This window comes from Petaurus breviceps, unplaced genomic scaffold, assembly GCF_028583685.1.
Source record: "Petaurus breviceps papuanus isolate PSGF00001 unplaced genomic scaffold, PetGlider_PUasm1.0 186, whole genome shotgun sequence".
In the NCBI taxonomy this organism is placed as follows: domain Eukaryota; kingdom Metazoa; phylum Chordata; class Mammalia; order Diprotodontia; family Petauridae; genus Petaurus; species Petaurus breviceps.
The window spans coordinates 15,965,773-15,985,069 of record NW_027185798.1 but is presented as its reverse complement, the minus strand read 5'-3'; the positions used below and the strand labels follow the sequence as shown (position 1 = coordinate 15,985,069).

At 39.2% G+C, this 19,297-nt stretch overlaps 2 protein-coding genes across 13 annotated transcripts in view; one reads left to right on the top strand and one right to left on the bottom strand.

The window, feature by feature from the left end:
- Positions 1–19,297, bottom strand: part of NCOR1 (nuclear receptor corepressor 1) — a 211,728-nt gene that overhangs the window by 166,591 nt on the left and 25,840 nt on the right. The gene's annotated exons all lie outside the window — the stretch shown is intronic.
- On the top strand, positions 9,607–10,184 carry LOC138162430 (large ribosomal subunit protein eL27-like). The gene has a single exon (XM_069089580.1). The coding sequence runs from the start codon at positions 9,724–9,726 to the stop codon at positions 10,129–10,131; it is 408 nt and encodes a 135-aa protein (XP_068945681.1). The 5' UTR covers positions 9,607–9,723; the 3' UTR covers positions 10,132–10,184.

Sequence of the window (19,297 nt, the reverse complement as noted above, 5' to 3'; positions counted from 1 at the left end):
CTGATTCACACTAGCAAGTACTTCAAGGACTGAAACAAGGCTGATGGCTCTAATTTGGGAAGGGACTTTCAATGCCTACATATATGACAAGTGAGGAAACTAGTACTTATCAAATGAGAAGCTAATATTCTTTTTACCACCCCACGAATCTTTCCATTAAAGCTGCTACTCAGAAGTAAAACTTAATAGATATATCCACACACTTTTCTCCCCAATGGGACAGAAGCAAAAATGCAGGTAAATATCTACAAGATAAATAACTAACTGCCTAAATAATCTCTTAAGACATTTCTTGAGTTGTTTCCAGTGTTACATGTAGCCTTGGTGTTCTTTGTAGTGTAAATAGGAGTTTGGGAAGAAAGTCTCAAAGGTTCTGCTAATTTTTTCCTAGGACATGAGGAGGAAGGGAAATGTTTAAGAGATAGCAAATGTCTTTTCTCTCTCTATGGGTAAGTAGAACAAAAAGATTAAGAGTATCACATAAGAGTATCTGCTTAAAGACATCCCTTAAGTATGTTATTAAGGCAAAACAGTTTGCAAAAATTCTATAAATAAAGCCAACATCTCAGCATAGGTTTGTAAAAGACTGGACTGGTCCAAAATTTAAGTCTTTCAGAGGTAGACTGCAACAAAAGAAAAACCATCAGTAAAGAAAAAGAAAGGATGTTGCACCATTAAGCCTTTCCTCCTATGGTCTGAGTCAAGCTGTTACTTTCAAACCTCTAAGATCCAGAAAATATAAGACTCTCTCTGCACATCTCCTGAGTCACTGACAACCAGCCCTAACCTGGTGTCTGTCAAAAATAATTACTTGCATATTCTTCCTCTATTAAAATAGGCAAAACTGCCTCTATTTTATCCCTCAACTTCCAAAATATCCCCCTTCCCTTCATCCACTGGGATTCCACTCTCCAAGAACACAGCATTTTAGTATCAATCAATACAGCTCAAGTTCAAAAGTATTTTATTCCCTGGACAAATTAGTTTGGGGACACTGCTTTAAAGGAACCATTAACCATTCAAAAAACTGAGAATCACACACAAATTCTATAAATCAGCAACTGTGCTTATGGAAGAAAAGATCTTTTCTTATAAACCCCTCAAAATTCAAATAAAAAAACATTCATGAAATAAAATTTTGTTATTTACAGTTTTTTTTAAGATGTATATTAGCTTTAGCAAGGCGTTAAGATGGTCTGTGTTTCTGTGACGTTCTCAGAACCATTTCCCAAAATCCTTTTCTGGATTTTGTGCTATGACATAGATATACTGGGGTTTGGCTTCTGCTTTCTTCCCTGTGAATCATTTGATACAAATCCTGCCATCTTTCTATGTAAGCCATTTTTTATGGTGCAATAAGACTCCATTAAAATAGTAAGTCACAATAGCTTAGCTCTTCCCCCAATCACAAGACATGGGGTGGCTATTATCTTTATGTTCCCTCCCTCCCTCCTAGCCACCCTTCCCTCATCCTCTAAGAAAAGAGCTGAAAGAAAGCAGTGTCCCTGAAGACTAGGGAAAAGTGAGTTGTCAAGAAAGTGGGGTTGGTCAACAGTGTCAAATGCTGATTCGAGTCAAGGAGAATGAGAAAAAGCCACTGAGGAGGGAAGTCTCGAAAGTTAACCATCTTGCAGACTGTTGAGTGAAACAGCATGAAAAAAAATAGAGCATGTATAAACTCCTCATTCTAAAAGTTTGGCAATGCAGGGAAGAATATAAGACAATAGCTTAAGTGGATGGCAGTATCAGGAGACAGGTTTTTGGGAGGAGTTATGGTTTATTTTTTTTAAATAAAAGAAATCTAGGCCCCTCCATATTAAGGGAACTCCCTAGCAAAAAGGGAGAAATTACAAATGACTCTGAGGAAATAACTGTTTGAATTAATTACTTGGAGAAAAACAGCAGAGAAGGGATTCAAAGGAACAAATGGTACTTTAGTGAAAAGGGAATATACCTCATCTTCAGGCCAAAGGAATGATGAGGTCATAGAACATAGGGAAAGCACAAGAGATTAAGTCAAGAACAGTTCAAGGTGTGGAAGAAGAAAGATGAGGCAAATTCAAAATGGATGCCAAATCGTTTCGGGGCAAAGGACTTTCACAATAAACCCAGGATTTAGAAAGGTTAATACAACAACACTGTAAAGGTTATTGCAGTATTGTAAAACCAATATGGTGCCAGCCTGCCCTAACAGTGACAGCTATGGAATGAAGACTCTAAATCACCATCATTACCACCACCACCTTATGTCAGAGAAAAAATCAGTGGGACTTTGGGGCTAATGTGATATAGAGGGATTGGTGGGAATGAAGTGGCAGAGTCGAGGCCGACGCCAAGATTGTAAAGAGCCAGCGGGGGCCTTCACCACAGGAAGACTGGAAGCCCCCTTGGCCACCAATAAAGCCAGGTCATAAGTTCATCTCCTGACAAGTTACTCCTAGGATAAGGTCCTATAGTAGATTAATATGTAGATGATTAAACTTTATGAACCAAAATTAAGAGAATGATAAAAATGTGGAAGATAAAATACATTTAGGGCTAATTAAACCAAAGATTCTCAGGTCAGTAAAATTCGAAATTGTCTATAGGGAAAACTACTAAGGATGAAAATATTTCTATTATGCTTGGACTTAAGTATCTGTTTTAAAATAACTTACATTTCATTTAACCTGACCTTATACAAAAAATGACGATCTTATTTATTATCCACAGATTAAAGTCAATTTAACAAGCATGTAATAAACATCTGCTTTATTTAGAGCACTATGCTAGGTACTGGGAATACCAAATCCAAATGGAACAAAAATCCCTGTCCTCAAGGAGCTGCCATTCTAATTCCACCTCTATTCCTCACCTCATTATTTTCATGAAAGGCCCACCTGCTTCTCATCAGCACTAAATTCTGCTTCCATGCTCAAAAACTCCACAAACCCTAACATAATAGCTTATACTGCTATTTTGAATTTGATGGAAAAAAAAATTTTTAATCATTAATTTAAGTTTTGAGGAACTTACTTAACATGAAAAATTTCAGCCCCACCAAAATACCTGAAATGAAAGAAAGCAATTGCTTCACATTCCTATCTAAGGAGTTCTCAAATTAGAAAAGGAAAGCTTCTAAATTATTTCCTAATCAGAATGTATTTGTCCAAAGAAATGTTAAGTTATGATCAGTTTTACAAATCAGTCTAAAAACAGCTATTTAAACCATAATGTCCCTTAAGTATAATGCTAAATTTTACTTGTATCTAAACAGCATTTTACACCATTGTTTCTATGGCAAAATACATTTTGAGCTCCAAGGATGGGCTAGGAAATTACATTCATCCAGCACTCAGGGAAGACTCTGTACCAGCAAAAGAAGAGACTCCTCTATTTGTAGTACCACCAGACACATATTGAGGCATTTGGACAGGGGCAAGTGCCTACTGGGAGCTCTGTCACCTACCATCTAGTTCTTGGTTACATATACATGGCTGACTGAGGCATCCAATAGAAGTGGTGTTCCTAGGCAGGGAGGCCCTAAGTAGGGTAGCAAAAAAGGAGGAAATCCAGAAGCTGCCAGCCTTAGCAACATATGGCTCAGACTCAAGGGTCTCACTAAAAGAGTGTAGTCCAGCCTACAGAAGAACAACCAAGGCAGGAATTCCAGACCAAAGGGGAGCAAACAATTCTGCCACTGAGAACCAACAACGTTTTCTAGCTGCCTGAAAGATGTGGAGTCCAGAAACACTCTAGTCTTACACAGAACTAAACCCAGGTGAGGAACTGGAAGAGTTCAGATGAAGCAAGCAGCAATCGGACTTTAACCACTCTGGGAGCACTGAACATTTGCTGGTCCAAGATTGTCCCTAAGATTCTGGAAAAACATAGCATAACCCAAGAAAGCAGCAAAAGAACCAGCCCAGATCTCACCTCCAGAAGTATGGCAGAGCTCAGCTGTAACTATCAAGTCCAAAGTCAGAAAGTGGTCTGAAAGAATGGGCAAACAAAAAGAGAATCCCACCATAATGAGCTATTATGGTGACAGAGATATTCAAGACACAAATGGAGAAGAGAATAACTCCAAAACATCTACAAGCAATGCCTCAGAGAAAAATCACAGCTTGGGCACAAACTCAACTAGAATTCCCGGAAGAGATGAAGCAAGAGATTTAAAAAGTTTTAAAATATTTTTATAAATGGAGTGAGAGCGTTAGAGGAAAAAAATTGGAGAGGAAATGGGAGCTAAGGAAAAAAGAATTGGAAAAGGAATTAATAACTTGGCACAAGAGGTATAAAACCTTGCCCAGGCAACAAACTCCCTAAAAATCTGAATGGGCCAAAGAGAAGCCAATAACTTCATGAGACAAAAGAAAAAAATTTTTTAAATAAAAACACTGAAAAAATAGAGGAAATGTAAAGTATTTCACTGCAAAAATAACCAACCTGGGAAAAGATCAAGAAGAAAAAAATGAAGCATCATTGGACTAACTCAATGCCCTGACCGAAAAAGGAGTCCCTTCATATTTAAAGAAATCTTGGCACAGGCAGGCTGGGAGGAGGCCTGATCAACTGGGGGGGGCAAGTCGTCCCACCAACCACAGGGGCCACTACCAGGTCTATCACCAAAGGGCTGGGACTGGAAAGACCAAGGTAAGAACCAAATGCAGGCCCCTGTACAGAACAGCAATTACTCCTGGGACTACTACTCCATAGCCCAGAAATTTAAAAAAAAAAAAGTCCCTATCAGGACCTCCAAGGACCAGGATGTCAGAGTGAACCCCAGCCTGCTCCAAACCCCCCCCCCACTCTGAAAACATAGTAACTATTGCCCAAGGGCAAAACTCTCAACAGTAAAGGCTTAGGACCCTTAGAGGAAGGGCAGGGCTAGGGCCCTGCCTCAAAATGGGTAGAAAGCAGACTACAAAGACTCTGAAGTCCTACTATCCTAAGAGGGAGGAACCAAACTCAGAGGGAGACAGTGTGGACTCCACACCTACAGCTGAAACATCCCAAGCACAGAAAGCTCTAATAGTAGATGAGCTCAAAAGGAACTTTGAAAACCAAATGAGAGAGATAGAAGACAAAATGAATAATTCTTTTAAAATCAAAATTGCAGAATTAGAAAAACATTATAATGAAGAAAACAGTTCCTTAAAAATAACAGTGTATGATATGGAAAAGGAGCTCCAAAAACTAACCAAGGAAAATGATCTGCTAAAAACTAGAATCAAGCAAATTGAAACAAGTAACTCTATAAGGAACCAAAAATTTGTCAAACAAAACAACAAGAATGAAAAATTAGAAAAATAAGTAAACTATCTCAATGGAAAAATAACTGACCTGGAAAACAGATCTAGGAGAGAGAATCTGAGAATCATAGGCCTTCCAGAAAATCATGATGAAAAAATGAGCATTCTCCAAGAGCTCATTAAGGAAAATTGCCCTGAGATACTAGAACCTGAGGGTAAAATAGAAATCGAGGGAATCTACCGGACACCTCCTGAAAGAGATCCCAAACTGAAAAGTCCTCAAAATATTGTGGCCAAACTCAAGAACTACCAGGTAAAAGAGAAAATATTTCAAGTGGCCAGAAAGAAACAACTCAACTATCAAGGAACCACGGTGAGGCTCACACAGGAGTTGGCAGCCTCTACACTGAAAGATCGGAGGCAGTGGAATACAATTTTCCAGAAGGCAGAAGAGCTCGGGTTACAACAAAGGATCACCTACCCAGAGAGACTGAGTATATTCTTCCAGGCAAAGAGATGGTCATTCAACGATATAACAGATTTCCAGACCTTCCTGATGAAAAAGCAAGAGCTCAATGGAAAATTCAACCTCCAACTACGAGATGCAAGAGTGACATAAAGGTAAACAAGGAAAATACACACACACACACGCAGTTATTTAATAAGAGCAAACTGTTCATAGACAAGTAGAGGGTGAGTATAAAATACACAAAATGACAATTAAAAAAATCTTATTAAGGGCTACAAAGGGACTGCAATGGAAGAAGAGGAATGAAGTGGAAAAGGGTAAATTATGCCACACAAAGAGGAATAAAAACAATACAGCAGAGGAAAAGAAGGGAGGGAGATGAGTATTATATGAGCTTTTCCCTCAATGGTTCTGGTGCAAGGAGGGAGTAAGAACCAGTTAAGCATAGGACTCTATGGAGAAGAGACACAAAACATTATCATATTAGAGGGAAAGAGGGGAGGGAGAGGAGCTTCGCATGAGATTTGTTCCTGTCACTCTTGGTGCGAAGAAGAAATAACATACTTCATTAAGTATAAAAATATCCTACAGGCAGTAGGAGGGGGAAAGGGCTATGAAAGGGGGGTGGTTAGTAGGGAGGGAAGAAGTAAGGGGGAAGGGGAGGAAAAGGGAGGGGGGGTGATAGGGGAATACTGAGGGAGGCGGTGGTCAAAAGGAAAACTATTGAGGAGGGGAAGGGAGAGGGGAGAAAAAAATATAAGCATTAACGGGGGGGGGAATAAGATGGAGGGAAAGAAACAGATAATAATCATAACTGTAAATGTGAATGGAATGAACTCTCCCATAGAACAGAGGCGGATAGCAGAATGGATTAAAAATCATAATCCTACAATATGCAGTTTACAAGAAACACATCTGAAACACAGGAATACACACAGGGTTAAGTGAAAAGGCTGGAGTGAAATATATCATGCCTCAGCTAAAGTAAAAAAATCAGAAGTAGCAATCCTTATCTCAGATAAAGCAAAAGCAAAAATTGATCTAATTAAAAGAGATAAGGATCTAATTAAAAGAGATAAGGAAGGATACTATTTCCTGCTAAAAGGCACATCGAGAATGAAGCAATATCATTACTTAACATATATGCACCAAGTGGTATAGCGTCCAAATTCCTAGAGGAGAAAGTAAAGGAATTAGAGGAAGAAATAGATAGCAAAACTATACTAGTGGGAGACCTTAATCTCCCCCTCTCTGAACTTGATAAATCCAACCTCAAAATAAACAAGAAAGAAGTTAAGGAGGTGAACAAAATTTTAGAGAGGTATGATAGATCTCTGGAGAAAACTAAATGGGGATAAAAAAGAATATACTTTCTTCTCAGCAGTTCATGGCACATACTCAAAAATCAACCATGTTCTAGGACATAATAACCTCAAAATCCTGTGCAGTAAGGCAGAAATATTAAATGCATCCTTCTCAGATCATGATGCAATAAAAAATTATATGCAATAAAGGGCCACGGAAAGACAGACTAAAAACTAATTGGAAATTAAACAATTTAATCCTAAAGAATGAGTGGGTCAAACAAGAAATTGTAGAAGCAATCAGTAATTTCATTCAAGAGAATGCTAATAATGAAACAACATACCAAAATTTGTGGGATGCATTAAAGGCAGTTTTTAGGGAAAGTTTTATATCCCTGAGTGCATACATGATTAAATTAGAGAAAAGGGAAGTCAATGAATTGGGCATGCAAATGAAAAACCTACAAAAAGAACAAATTCAAAATCCCCAATTAAATACTAAATTAGAAGTAGTGAAAACCAAAGGAGAGATTAATAAAATTGAAATTAAGAAAACTATTGAATTAATAAATAAAACTAACAGCTAGTTTTATGGAAAAAACAATAAAATTGATAGACCTTTAGTCAATATGATTTAAAAAAAGAAAGAAAAACAAATTATGAGTATCAAAAATGAAAAGGGTGAATCTACCTCCAATGAAGAGGAAATCAAAACAATAAATAGGAATTATTTTTCCCAATTGGATGCACATAAATTTAATAATCTTAGGGAAACATTTTTACAAATATTTACAAAATACAAGTTGCCCAGATTAACTGAAGTGCCATAGCAATCAATTTACCAAAAAACTACTTTATAGAGCTAGAAAAAATAGTAACAAAATTCATTTGGAAGAATAAACGGTCCAGAGTATCAAGGGAATTAATGAAAAGAAATGCCAGGGAAGGTGGACTAGCTATACCAGGTTTCAATCTGTGTTATAAAGCTGCAGTCATCAAAACTACTTGGTACTGACTGAGGAATAGAGTAATAGATCAATGGAATAGATTAGGCACACGAGATTCAGCAGTCAATGACTATAGTAATCTATTGTTTGATAAACCCAAAGACCCCAGTTTTGGGGATAAGAACTCATTTGACAAAAACTGCTGGGAAAAGTAGAATATAGTATGGCAGAAAGTGGGCATAGACCATTATCTAACACCATATACCACAATCAAGTGTAAATGGGTGCATGATCTAGGTATAAAAGGTTGATGATACTGTAAGCAATCTTGGAAAACAAGGAATAGTTTACCTGTCAGATTTGTGGAGGGGGAAAGACTTTCTGACTAAACAAGAATTAGAGAGCATTATAAACTGCAAAATGGATAATTTTGATTACATTAAATTGAAAAGCTTCTGTACAAACAAAGTCAATGTAACCAAGATTAAGAGGGAGGTGGGAAATTGGGAAAGAATTTTTATAACCTATGTCTCTGATAAAGGACTCATTTCTAAAATATACATAGAATTGAGTCACATCTATAACAATACAAGTCATTCCCCAATTGATAAATGGTCAAAGGATATGAACAGGCAGTTTTCTGAGAAAGAAATTAAAGATATCTATAATCACATGAAGAAATATTCTAAATAACTATTGATTAGAGAAATGCAAATCAAAACAACTGAAGTACCACATCTCACCAGTCAGATTGGCTAAGATGACAAAACAGGAAAATGACAAATGCTGGGGAGGATGTGCGCAAATTGGAACACTAATGCATTGCTGGTGGAGTTGTGAACTGACTCTGGAATTATGCCCAAAGGGCTACAAATAATTTCATACCCTTTGACCCAGCAATACCACTTCTACGGTTATATCCCAAAGAGATCATAGAAGTGGGAGATAGACCCATATGTACAAAAATATTTATAGCAGCTCTTTTTGTGGTAGCAAAGAATTGGAAACTAAGGGGGTGCCCATCAATTGGGGAATGGCTGAACAAGTTGTGGTATATGCATGTTATAGAATAGTATTGTGCTATAAGAAACAAGGAGCAGATGGACTTCATATTTACCTGGAGAGGCTTATACAAACTGAAACTGAGTGAGAAAAGTAGAACCAGTAGAAATTTGTACAAAATTACAGACACAATGTATGTGTGACAACCAACTTTGATAGATTGGACTCTTCTCAGCAATGCAATGATACAAGTCAATCCCAAAAGACTCAAGAAGGAGAGAGATGTCTACATCCTGAGAAAGAACTAGAAAGAACTCAGTTTGTATCCAGATTGAAGCAAACTACCTGATTTTTTTCCTTTTCTTGTTTGGTTATATTTCCTCTTTACTATTTTTCATTCCACCTGATACAATCCGTCTTTATAACCTAACTAATGTCTAATGTGAAAGTATTTACAGATCTTATACTTAACTGTATGCTGCCATTGGGGCAGGGGGAGGGGGACAGAATGTGAAACTCAAGGAATTGTGGAATTGAATCTCGTAAACTAAAAGTAAACAAACAAATTAATTTTAAAAAATACTTAAAAAAAAAGAAATCTTAAAAGAAAATTGTCCAGATGTCTTAGAACCAGAAGGCAAAGTAGAAATATAAAGAATCCACTGGTTGGCCTAAGGTGGCAGTGACATCATCTAACCCAGTGGGAAAGGTCAGCGGAAGCGTGCCGTCTTCCTTTTCGCCGTAGGAGCGACTCTCTTCGTGTTGAAATGGGCAAGTTCATGAAACCCGGGAAGGTGGTGCTGGTCCTGGCCAGGCGGTACTCTGGGCACAAAGCCGTCATCATCAAAAACATTGATGATGGGACCTCTGACAGGCCCTACAGCCATGCCTTGGTGGCAGGTATCGATCGCTACCCTCGAAAAGTGACTGCAGCAATGGGCAAAAAGATTGCCAAGAGATCGAAAACCAAGTCATTTGTGAAAGTTTATAACTACAACCACCTCATGCCCACCAGATACTCTGTGGATATCCCATTGGACAAAACAGTTGTCAACAAGGATGTGTTCCATGACCCTGCACTAAAATGTAAGGCAAGGAGGGAGGCCAAGGTCAAGTTTGAGGAAAGGTACAAGACAGGCAAAAACAAGTGGTTCTTCCAGAAGCTACGGTTTTAGAACTGCTGTGTTGGTCAGTAAATAAAATGTTTACTAAAGAAAAAAAAAAAGAATCCACTGGTCACCTCCTCAAAGAAACCCCAAAATGAAAACTTCCAGGAACGTACCGTACTACCTAAAACTGAGCTCCTAGGTCAAAGAAAAAAATACTACAAAACAGCCAGGAAGAAAGAATTCAAGTACTGAGGGTCTACAGTCAGGATCACATGTGATTTAGCAGCCACCACTATAAAGGAACAGAGAACTTGGATTATGACACTGAAGAAAGCAAAGGCTATGGATTCACAGACAAGAATAATCTACCTAGCAAAACTGAGTACAATGTTACAGAAAGCACTGGACTTTTCTGTACAGAAGGGAAAAATGGACCTTTAATGAAATTGAGAACCTTTAAGCATTCTAGATAAAAAGAACAGAGCTACAGGGAACTTCTACAGTTCAAACACAGAAGTGAAGAAAACCATAAAAAGGTAAATATTAAGGATCAGTGATAACAACTAAACCAGGATAACCTGCTTACATTCAAATACAGGGTGATGTGCCCCCTTAGAGAAGGCCTGGGAGAGTTTCGGTTATGTCTTGATGACCTTAAAAAATGGAAAGAGAGAAAAAGAGGAATACACTGGGGGCAAGGGGATGGGAAAAGGGGGTTAGGGAAAATTATCTCATCATCAGTGAATACAAATAGACAACTAAACAACCAAGGAGATGGACGAAGGAGCTGACATCTGAATCTCATTCTCATCTGAACAGTCAAAAGATAAAAGAATACACAGAAATAACTGATATTTCATTCAAAAGGAAGATAGAGAAGCGGGGGAGAGGAATTAGGAAAGGGCAGATTTAGGGAGGGATGAGTCCTAAAGTAAAGCAAACTAATACTAAACAAAAAATATTTATAGCTCTTTTTGAGATGACAAAGGATGGGAATCTGAGGGGGTACCCATTAACTGGGAACAGAAGAATGAATTATGGTATGTAAATATGACAGACTACTCATGTGCTGAACTCTTATCAGGATAACAACTAACTAGGATTCCAGAGAACTAATGAGGAAACATGCTATTTACCTCATAAGAGAGAGCTGAAGGGCTCAGTGCAGAATGACTCTAATTTCTTTTAGGACATGGCCAATATGGAAATTTTCTTATACATGTTTGTAATGTGTTTTTCTTTTCTTGTGTTCTCATTTGGAGAAGGGGAGAGTGGGATTATGAAAAGGTGGATCTTGGATGATTAAAAAAAATTTGTAGGGGGTAAAGATAAGATGGCAGAGTAGAAGTACAAACTTGGCTTGGGCTCTGGCTCCAAACAATTCCAATACCCATAAAATAATGACTATAAAAAAACTTTAAAGCTACAGAACCCACAAAGTGACAGAGAAACAAATCTTCCACTGAAGACAGACAGCAGGCAGACAGGAAAGGTCTATCACAGTGCACTGGAAGTGGAGTGCAGTCTCACAGGAACAACAGTTCCAGGGCCGCCTGACCAGCAGCGGTCAGAGAAGAGTTCAGGAGAGTGAATAACCAGCAGCTGTGAAGACTTTCAGACTTCTCAACCCATAAATGCCAAAGTAAAAGGTCAGTGTGGAACTTTGTTGGAACGGGGGGAACCAAAGAGCTCAGTCTATCTGCTGCCCCCAGAGCAAGAAGCAGCAGAGGTACGGCGGCTGCACCATATGGCTGCCTCAGGAGTTCCTTGCCTACAGATTGTAGGGGGACCAAGTGACTATTCAGAGGGTAATCACTTTTGCTTTAACCTGCTTGGATCTGTATCAAGGTCTTGGGTGGTGGTCCTGGGGTGTGCGAACTGTGAGCTTGTGGGGGCTGTAGAGACAGCACCCTCTTAATAGCTCCAGCAACTGCGAAAAACCCAGTGATTTGGGACAAAGCTCCCTCCATTCTGGAAGCAGAGTTCTACCATGACAAAGAACTCAAGGGTCAAATAACTGGCTGGCAATAGGAGCAAACAACATAAGCACAAACAGACAATAGAATCCTTTTTGGAGGACAAAAAGGTTCAAGGCATAGAGCGGGAGGAAGACAGTGAAGTCAGAATTCCTGCATCAAAAGCCTCCAAGGAAAATATGAATTGGTTACAGGCCATGGAGGAGTTCAAGAAGGATTTTGAAAATCAACTAAGAGAAGTAGAGGAAAAATTGGGAAGAGAAATGAAAATAATGCAGGAAAATCATGAAAAGCAAGTCAAAAGCATGCTAAAGGAGACCCAAAAATACACTGAAGAAAATAATACCTTAAAAGATAGACTAACTCAAATGGCAAAAGAGTCCCAAAAAGCCAGTGAGAAAAAAATGCCTTAAAAAGCCAAATTTGCCAGATGGAAAAGGAATTCCAAAAATTCACTGAAGAGAATAACTCCTTAAAAATTAGATTGGAGCAACTGGAAGCTAATGACTTTATGAGAAATCAAGATATTATAAAATAGATCTAAACAAATGAAAAAATAGAAGTCTATGTGAAATATCTTATTGGAAAAACCAGTGACCTGGAAAATAGATCCAGGAGAGATCATTTTAAAATTATTGGACTACCTGAAAGCCATGAACAAAAAAAGAACCTAGACATCATCTTTCAAGAAATTATCAAGCAAAATTTCCCTGATATTCTAGAACCAGAGGGCAAAAGAGAAAATGAAAGAGTTCACCGGGGCAGCCAGGTAGCACAGCGAGTAAGAGCACCGGCTCCAGTGTCGGGATGACCTGGAGATAGAATCCCGGGCTCAGACACTCAGCACCACACCCAGAAATAACTGGCTGTGTAACCTTGAGCAAGTTACTTAACCCCGATTGCTTAAAAAAAAAAAATTCACCACTCACCTCTTAAAAAAGATCCCAAAAAGAAAACTCCTAGAATATTAAAGCCAAACTCCGGAATTCCCAGGTCAAGAAGAAAATACCACAAACAGTCAGGAAGAAACAATGTGAGTACTGTGGAAACACAATCAGGATAACACAACACCTAGCGGCTTCAACATTAAGGGATCAAAGGGCTTGGAATATGATATTCTGGAAGTCAAAGGAACTAGGACTAAAACCAAGAATCACCTACCCAGCAAAACTGAGCATAATGCTTCAGGGAAAAATATGGTATTTCAATGAAATAGAGGATTTTCAAGCATTCTTGATGAAAAAACCAGAGCTGAACAGAAAATTTGACTTCCAAATACAAGAAGCAAGAGAAGCATGAGAAAGTAAACAGGAAAAAAATCATAAGGAACTTATTAAAGTTGAACTATTTACATTCCTACATGGAAAAATGATAATTGTAACTCATGAGACTTTTCTCAGTATGAAGAAAGTTGAAGGGAATATATATGTATACATACATATATATATATGTATAGGAGGGTGCATGTGTATATCAATATATATGTGAGTATGGGGATACGTATGTTCATGTATACACAGACGGAACAGGATGAGTTGAATATGAAGGGATGATATCTAAAAAATAAAATTAAGAGGCAACAGAGGAATTTATTGGGAGGAGAAAGGGAGAGATAGATTAGGGCAAATTATCTCATATAAGAGAGTCAAAAAAAAACCTTACAATGGAGGGGAAGAGCAGGAAGGTTAAAGGGAATGGGACAACCTCACTCTCACTGAATTTGGCTTAAGGAGAGAACAACATACACTCAATTGGGTATTTTATAAGAAAATAGGGTGGTACAGGATAAGAGGGTGGATGATAGAAGGGAGGGCAGACTGGGAGAGAGGGTAGTTAGAAGCAAACATTTTTGAAAAGGGATAGGGTCAAAGGAGAAAACAGAATAAATGAGAGGTGGGATAGGATGGAAGGAAATATATTTAGTCTTTCACAATGTAACAACTATGGAAATGATTTGGGTAACTACACATGTACAACCTATATTGAATTGCTTATCTTCCCACTGGGGGTGGGTAAGGAGGGAAGAAGTGGAAAAATCTGGAACTCGAAATTTTAAAAACAAATGTTTAAAAAAAAATGTTTTTTACATGCAACTGGGAAATAAGATATACAGGCACTGGGGTATAGAAATCTATCTTTCCCTACAAGAAAGTTGGGGGGGAGGGATGAGGGAGGATATAAGAGAGAACAGATTGGGGAAAGGGGTATTCAGTAGGCTTGCTATTTTGGGGTGGGGGTAGGGGAAAGATGGGGAGAAAAAACTGTAACTCAGTATTTTGTGGAAATGAATGTTAAAAATGAAAAATAAATAAAATTTTAAATGTTTAAAGCACAAAAATAATGTAATAATATAATGAATAATAAACTCTCTAAATAAAGGTTAGATTCTTTTTCCAAAGAAAGCTTTTTATGATAAATTTATGACTTGAAAGCCACAAAGACCAGGGGTGCTTTAAGTCCCATTTCTCTCTCTCTCTCTCTCTCTCTCTCACACACACACACACACACACACACACACACACACACACACACACACACACTGTCACTGTTCATTGAGTCACTTAATCTCTCAGTGCTCTCAGCACTTTTCTAAGACTCTTAAATAACCTGTGCTTCCAGGACACCCAGATCACCCCTTATTTAACTTCTTTTGGTCCCTCTCCTTTCTAATCCATCTTTCATACAGCTGCAAAACTGATGTTCCTAAAAAACTGATCCCAAACCTCAAACGTTTTGAATAGCTCTGAACTGCCTCTAGGCCATTTGCTAAATAAAATTATTTTTTTAAGTCCCATACTAATTCTCTACTTCATCAACTCCTTGTAGGTCTCACTTATTTTGTATTTAATTCAGCAGGAGACACAGCACAATGCACAGAATAAAGAGTCCGCTTCATCTATCACTATTACTCATCTTCCTGACTCAACATTTTCAGTCAGTTTGGAGCATACCTGCCAGTTGGGTCAACACAAAAGCATGGTAACAACAAATCCAAAACTAATCTGAAAAACGTCACTTTAATCATTTACTTCACACTTATCAACCAAATCTTTCTAAGTGTTATAAATAGCCATTGCGATTCCAAATCTAGGGTTAGGGCTAGGGAAGAGATGTGGTTTCATATGAAGTATGAGGGACTCCAGGGGAGAGGAAACTTCCTTCACCAATGCAGGACCACTTTCTGTGTTATTTAAGAGTCTTAGAAAAGTACTGAGAGGTTAAGTGACTCACTAAAAGTCACACAGTGTGCATTGTGCATATATGTGTGTGTGAGAGAAAAAGGAGGGAGGGAGAAAGAAATAGAGAAAGAGAGGGGGGGAAGGAGGGAAGGTGTTGGGAGCGAGAGACAGAGAGAGAGAGAGAGAAAGAGAGAGAAAGAGAGAGAGAGAGAGAGAGAGAGAGAGAGAGAGAGAGAGAGAGAGAGAGAGAATGAGAAAGGGAGGGAAGAAGAGGGAGAAGGAGAGGGAGAGTAGGACTTAAAACACCCCTGATCTTCATGGCTTCAAAGTCAGCTCTCTATCCACTGCCTCATTACTAACTAAAGGAAAGTCGTTCCAAATGTCTAACAGGGGATGGAGCTCCAGGAAGTTTCCTCTCTGTACAAAGCACCATATCAGATATGATGTTAGGTCATGCGAAAAAAAGGAATCCATGGTCCCTGACCTTGAAGTTTTTATAAAACCAAGAGATAACCACTGGCTGCTGTATACCCCTACCAACAGACTGCCATAAAGCAATAAAGCAGGTTTGCATCAACCAACAACTGATTTGCAAGCATTATTAAATGCCTGGTATGTGCCAAGCACCAAGATAAGCTCTGGAAATTTAAAGAAAGCCTGAACCAGTCCCTGACCTTGAGGAGCTTATGGTCTATCAGAGAGAGAGAACACATGCACACACACAGATACAAGGTAATTTTGGAAGGGTAGGATTCATGCCTCATAAGAGGGCTTTTGGAAAAACTTATATACCTATATATCATCTCCTAAAGAAGATTGGGACCAGACCTGTGACTTCAGATGGAACTTCCAGGTAAGGAAAGCCCTTCTACTGAGGCAAGTCTGCACCTTCTTTGCAAATTCTAAGTCTAAGAAAGCTGACTGGGAGCAGTGGAATCAAACTCAAAAGATCCCTGCTGGCCTCCTGTTAACTCAGAAAACCTCCAATGAACATTGTTACATTGGATTCTTCTTGATTTTGTTCAACGTTTCCCAACGTCATGTAAAGCTGGTTCCTCGTGGGAGCTGTCCAGGTCATTTTGGCCCAGAGCCCTGAGAAGCAGTGAGTCCACACCAGGTCTTCCTGGTTCTGTGGTCTTCACTCTCCGCACTACAGTACACTACCTCTCCCAGGTACTGATAATGGGAGCAGTAATTTAACACAAACTGAAATAACAAACGAGACTGACATGTGCTTTGCTGTATGCTTGAATCTAACTGTGCACCTGAAGATTACCTACAGTCAATTTTTAAACCCAAATGTCATGTTTCAAGACAAGTAAAAAGTCCAAGAAAAAAAAAAACCCAAACATAGAAACATAAATTTTAAAATGAAATCCACAGCTAAAAAGAAATTATTTGGGCATTCACCACTTCTTCACTAGCATGGAACTATTCTGTTTATCTCTGGGCACACCACATTTATGCATGCATTTCTCCAGCATCTTTTTTCCAACACATAAATGTTGAGAAGTAAAAAAAAAAAAAAAAAAAAAACCTCTTTCCCATAACACTTCAGGCACAATATTTTTTCCTAACATAAAATGGCAAGAGAGACAGTAACGAGAGCATAGTGGATAGAGAGCCTGACCTTTACCCAGAAAGACCTGGGTTCAAGTACACCCTATCAATTGCACGTACTGGTTGTTCATCTGGGCAATCACTTACTGGAGTCCTTAGTGTTCCAAGTTCTAAGTTGCAGAGGTTTTTACCTGCATTCAGGAGTTCCCTATCTGAAAGGGCAAGATTTTTATACTTGCACAGTTTACCTCAAAAGGCTTAGGTAAGGACTCAGACACTTATCACCCGCCCAGAAACACCTGGCCATATAACCTTGAGCAAGTTACTTAACCCCAATTGCTTAGGGGCGGCCAGGTGGCTCAGCAAGTAAGAGTATGGGCTCCAGTATCAGGAAGACCTGGGGATCAAATCCAAGCTCAGATACTTAGCACCACACCCAGAAATAACTGGCCTTGTAACCTTGAGCAAGTTACTTAACTCCAATTGCTTTAAAAAAAAAAAAGGCTTAGGTAAGGAATATGCCTTCTGCTGGAAAGCAATGTCTAAATGTGGGCTAACATCAGTATTCTTTTCTCATTTCCCCCCACTTCTGGCTCATGAAATTCCCTGGTTTCCTACACAAAGTTTTGCCTGATCTCTCCAGGCAGACAAATGGGTACCTGTGTGTACGTACTATATGCCAAGCACTGTCCTAGGTGCTAAGGGATGCAAATATGCAAATACAAGCAAGGAAGAGAGTCCTTGAAGTCCAGGAAGATCACATTCTAGTAAGGGAAGAAAATACATAAGGAGAGCTGAAAAGGGAAAAAAGCACATAAATAAGGTCGCATGGTACTAGTGTAGGGAGTTGGCCTAGAAACCCAAGCCCCAGCAAGATAAGGCAAAAACTGGCCTATCAGAGCCATGAGAAACAAAGTACGTGGCTGGGGAGGAGAGTAGAGGTGATGGTCCGAGTCAAGGCAACATGGTGTCCAAGAAGTATGACTCTATATGCACTTTTTTATTTTTAAGCAATCGGGGTTAAGTAACTTGCTCAAGGTTACATGGCCAGTTCTTTCTGGGTGTGGTGCTGAGTATCTGAGCCCAGATTTGAACCCCACATCATCCCGACACTGGAGCCGGTGCTCTTACTCGATGAGCCACCTGGCCACGCCTAAGCAATAGAGGTTAAGTAACTTGCTCAAGATTACACGGCCAGGTGTTTCTGGGTGGGTGCTAAGTGTCTGAGCCCAGATTTGATCCCCAGGTCATCCTGACAATGGAGCCGGTGCTCTTACTCGCTGTGCTACCTGGCTGCCCCCAATTTTTTTTTTAAGCAATCGGGGTTAAGTAACTTGCTCAAGGTTACACGGCCAGTTATTTCTGGGTGTGGTGCTAAGTATCTGAGCCCGGATTTGAACCCCACATCATCCCGACACTGGAGCCAGTGCTCTTACTCGCTGAGCCACCTGGCCGCCCCTCTATATGCATTTTTAATTAAATATTCTAGGTACATGTTATTTTCTACTAATAAAATATAAGCTCCTTGAAGGCAAGGGAAGTTTTCTTTTCATCTTCATATCACCAGTGCCTGGTACATAGCAGAAACTTAAAATGCTGACTCTAAGGGGCGGCTAGGTGGCACAGTGAGTAGAGCGCCAGCCCTGGAGCCAGGAGGACTTGAGTTCAGATCCTGCCTCAGACACTCAGACACTTACCCCCCCCCCACACACACACACACACACACACACAAACTAGCTGTGGGACCTTGGGCAAGTTACTTAACCCCAACTGCCTTCCAAAAAAAAAAAGGAAAAAAAATTCTGACTCTGATTCTCCTGGTCTGATGTGGTGAAAAGATAAGAGCAGAAAGCAGAATTAAAGTGACTAGGCTTTGGATTCAGATTTGTAAAGCACTAAGAAATTTCAGCAGCCCAAGTTTTGCTCCATGTCAGTCACTGGGAGCTGAGTGTCTATCCTAGAGGCTACAATTAAGAAGGCTACCATGCTGAAGAGAACTAAACCCATATATCTCCCAAGAGTTAACCAAGGGCTTTCACCATTCTGATCTCCTTGGATCCTCACAACCATCCTATAAAACAGGAACTACTGGTATCTGATACACATTTTATAGATGAGGAAACTGAGGCTCAAAGAAGTGACTCACTCGGGGTCACACAAACAGGCCACTCCTACTCCAAGTTATCTTTTCACTAAACCATAAATCCTAACCCTAAATTCTAACCTTTCATAAGATACTACAGTCACAAAAGTAATCAGAACATTAATGAGGTCTCAGGCTGTTTTTATATATACCATATGACCAAATGGAGTACTTGAGATTATTATTATGACTTCATGTATTTGCATTTAAGAAGTCTGTCAGCTCACTCCAAAAGAACAATCCCTAATTTGATACAGCAGTTAACCTAAGTACCCCAACCATGTAACAGACTCTTGTGGCCTAAACATCCAAGCAAAACAGTTATGTCTGAAGATCACCAGAACATGATCAAAAGAAAGCAAACAAGCTCAAGG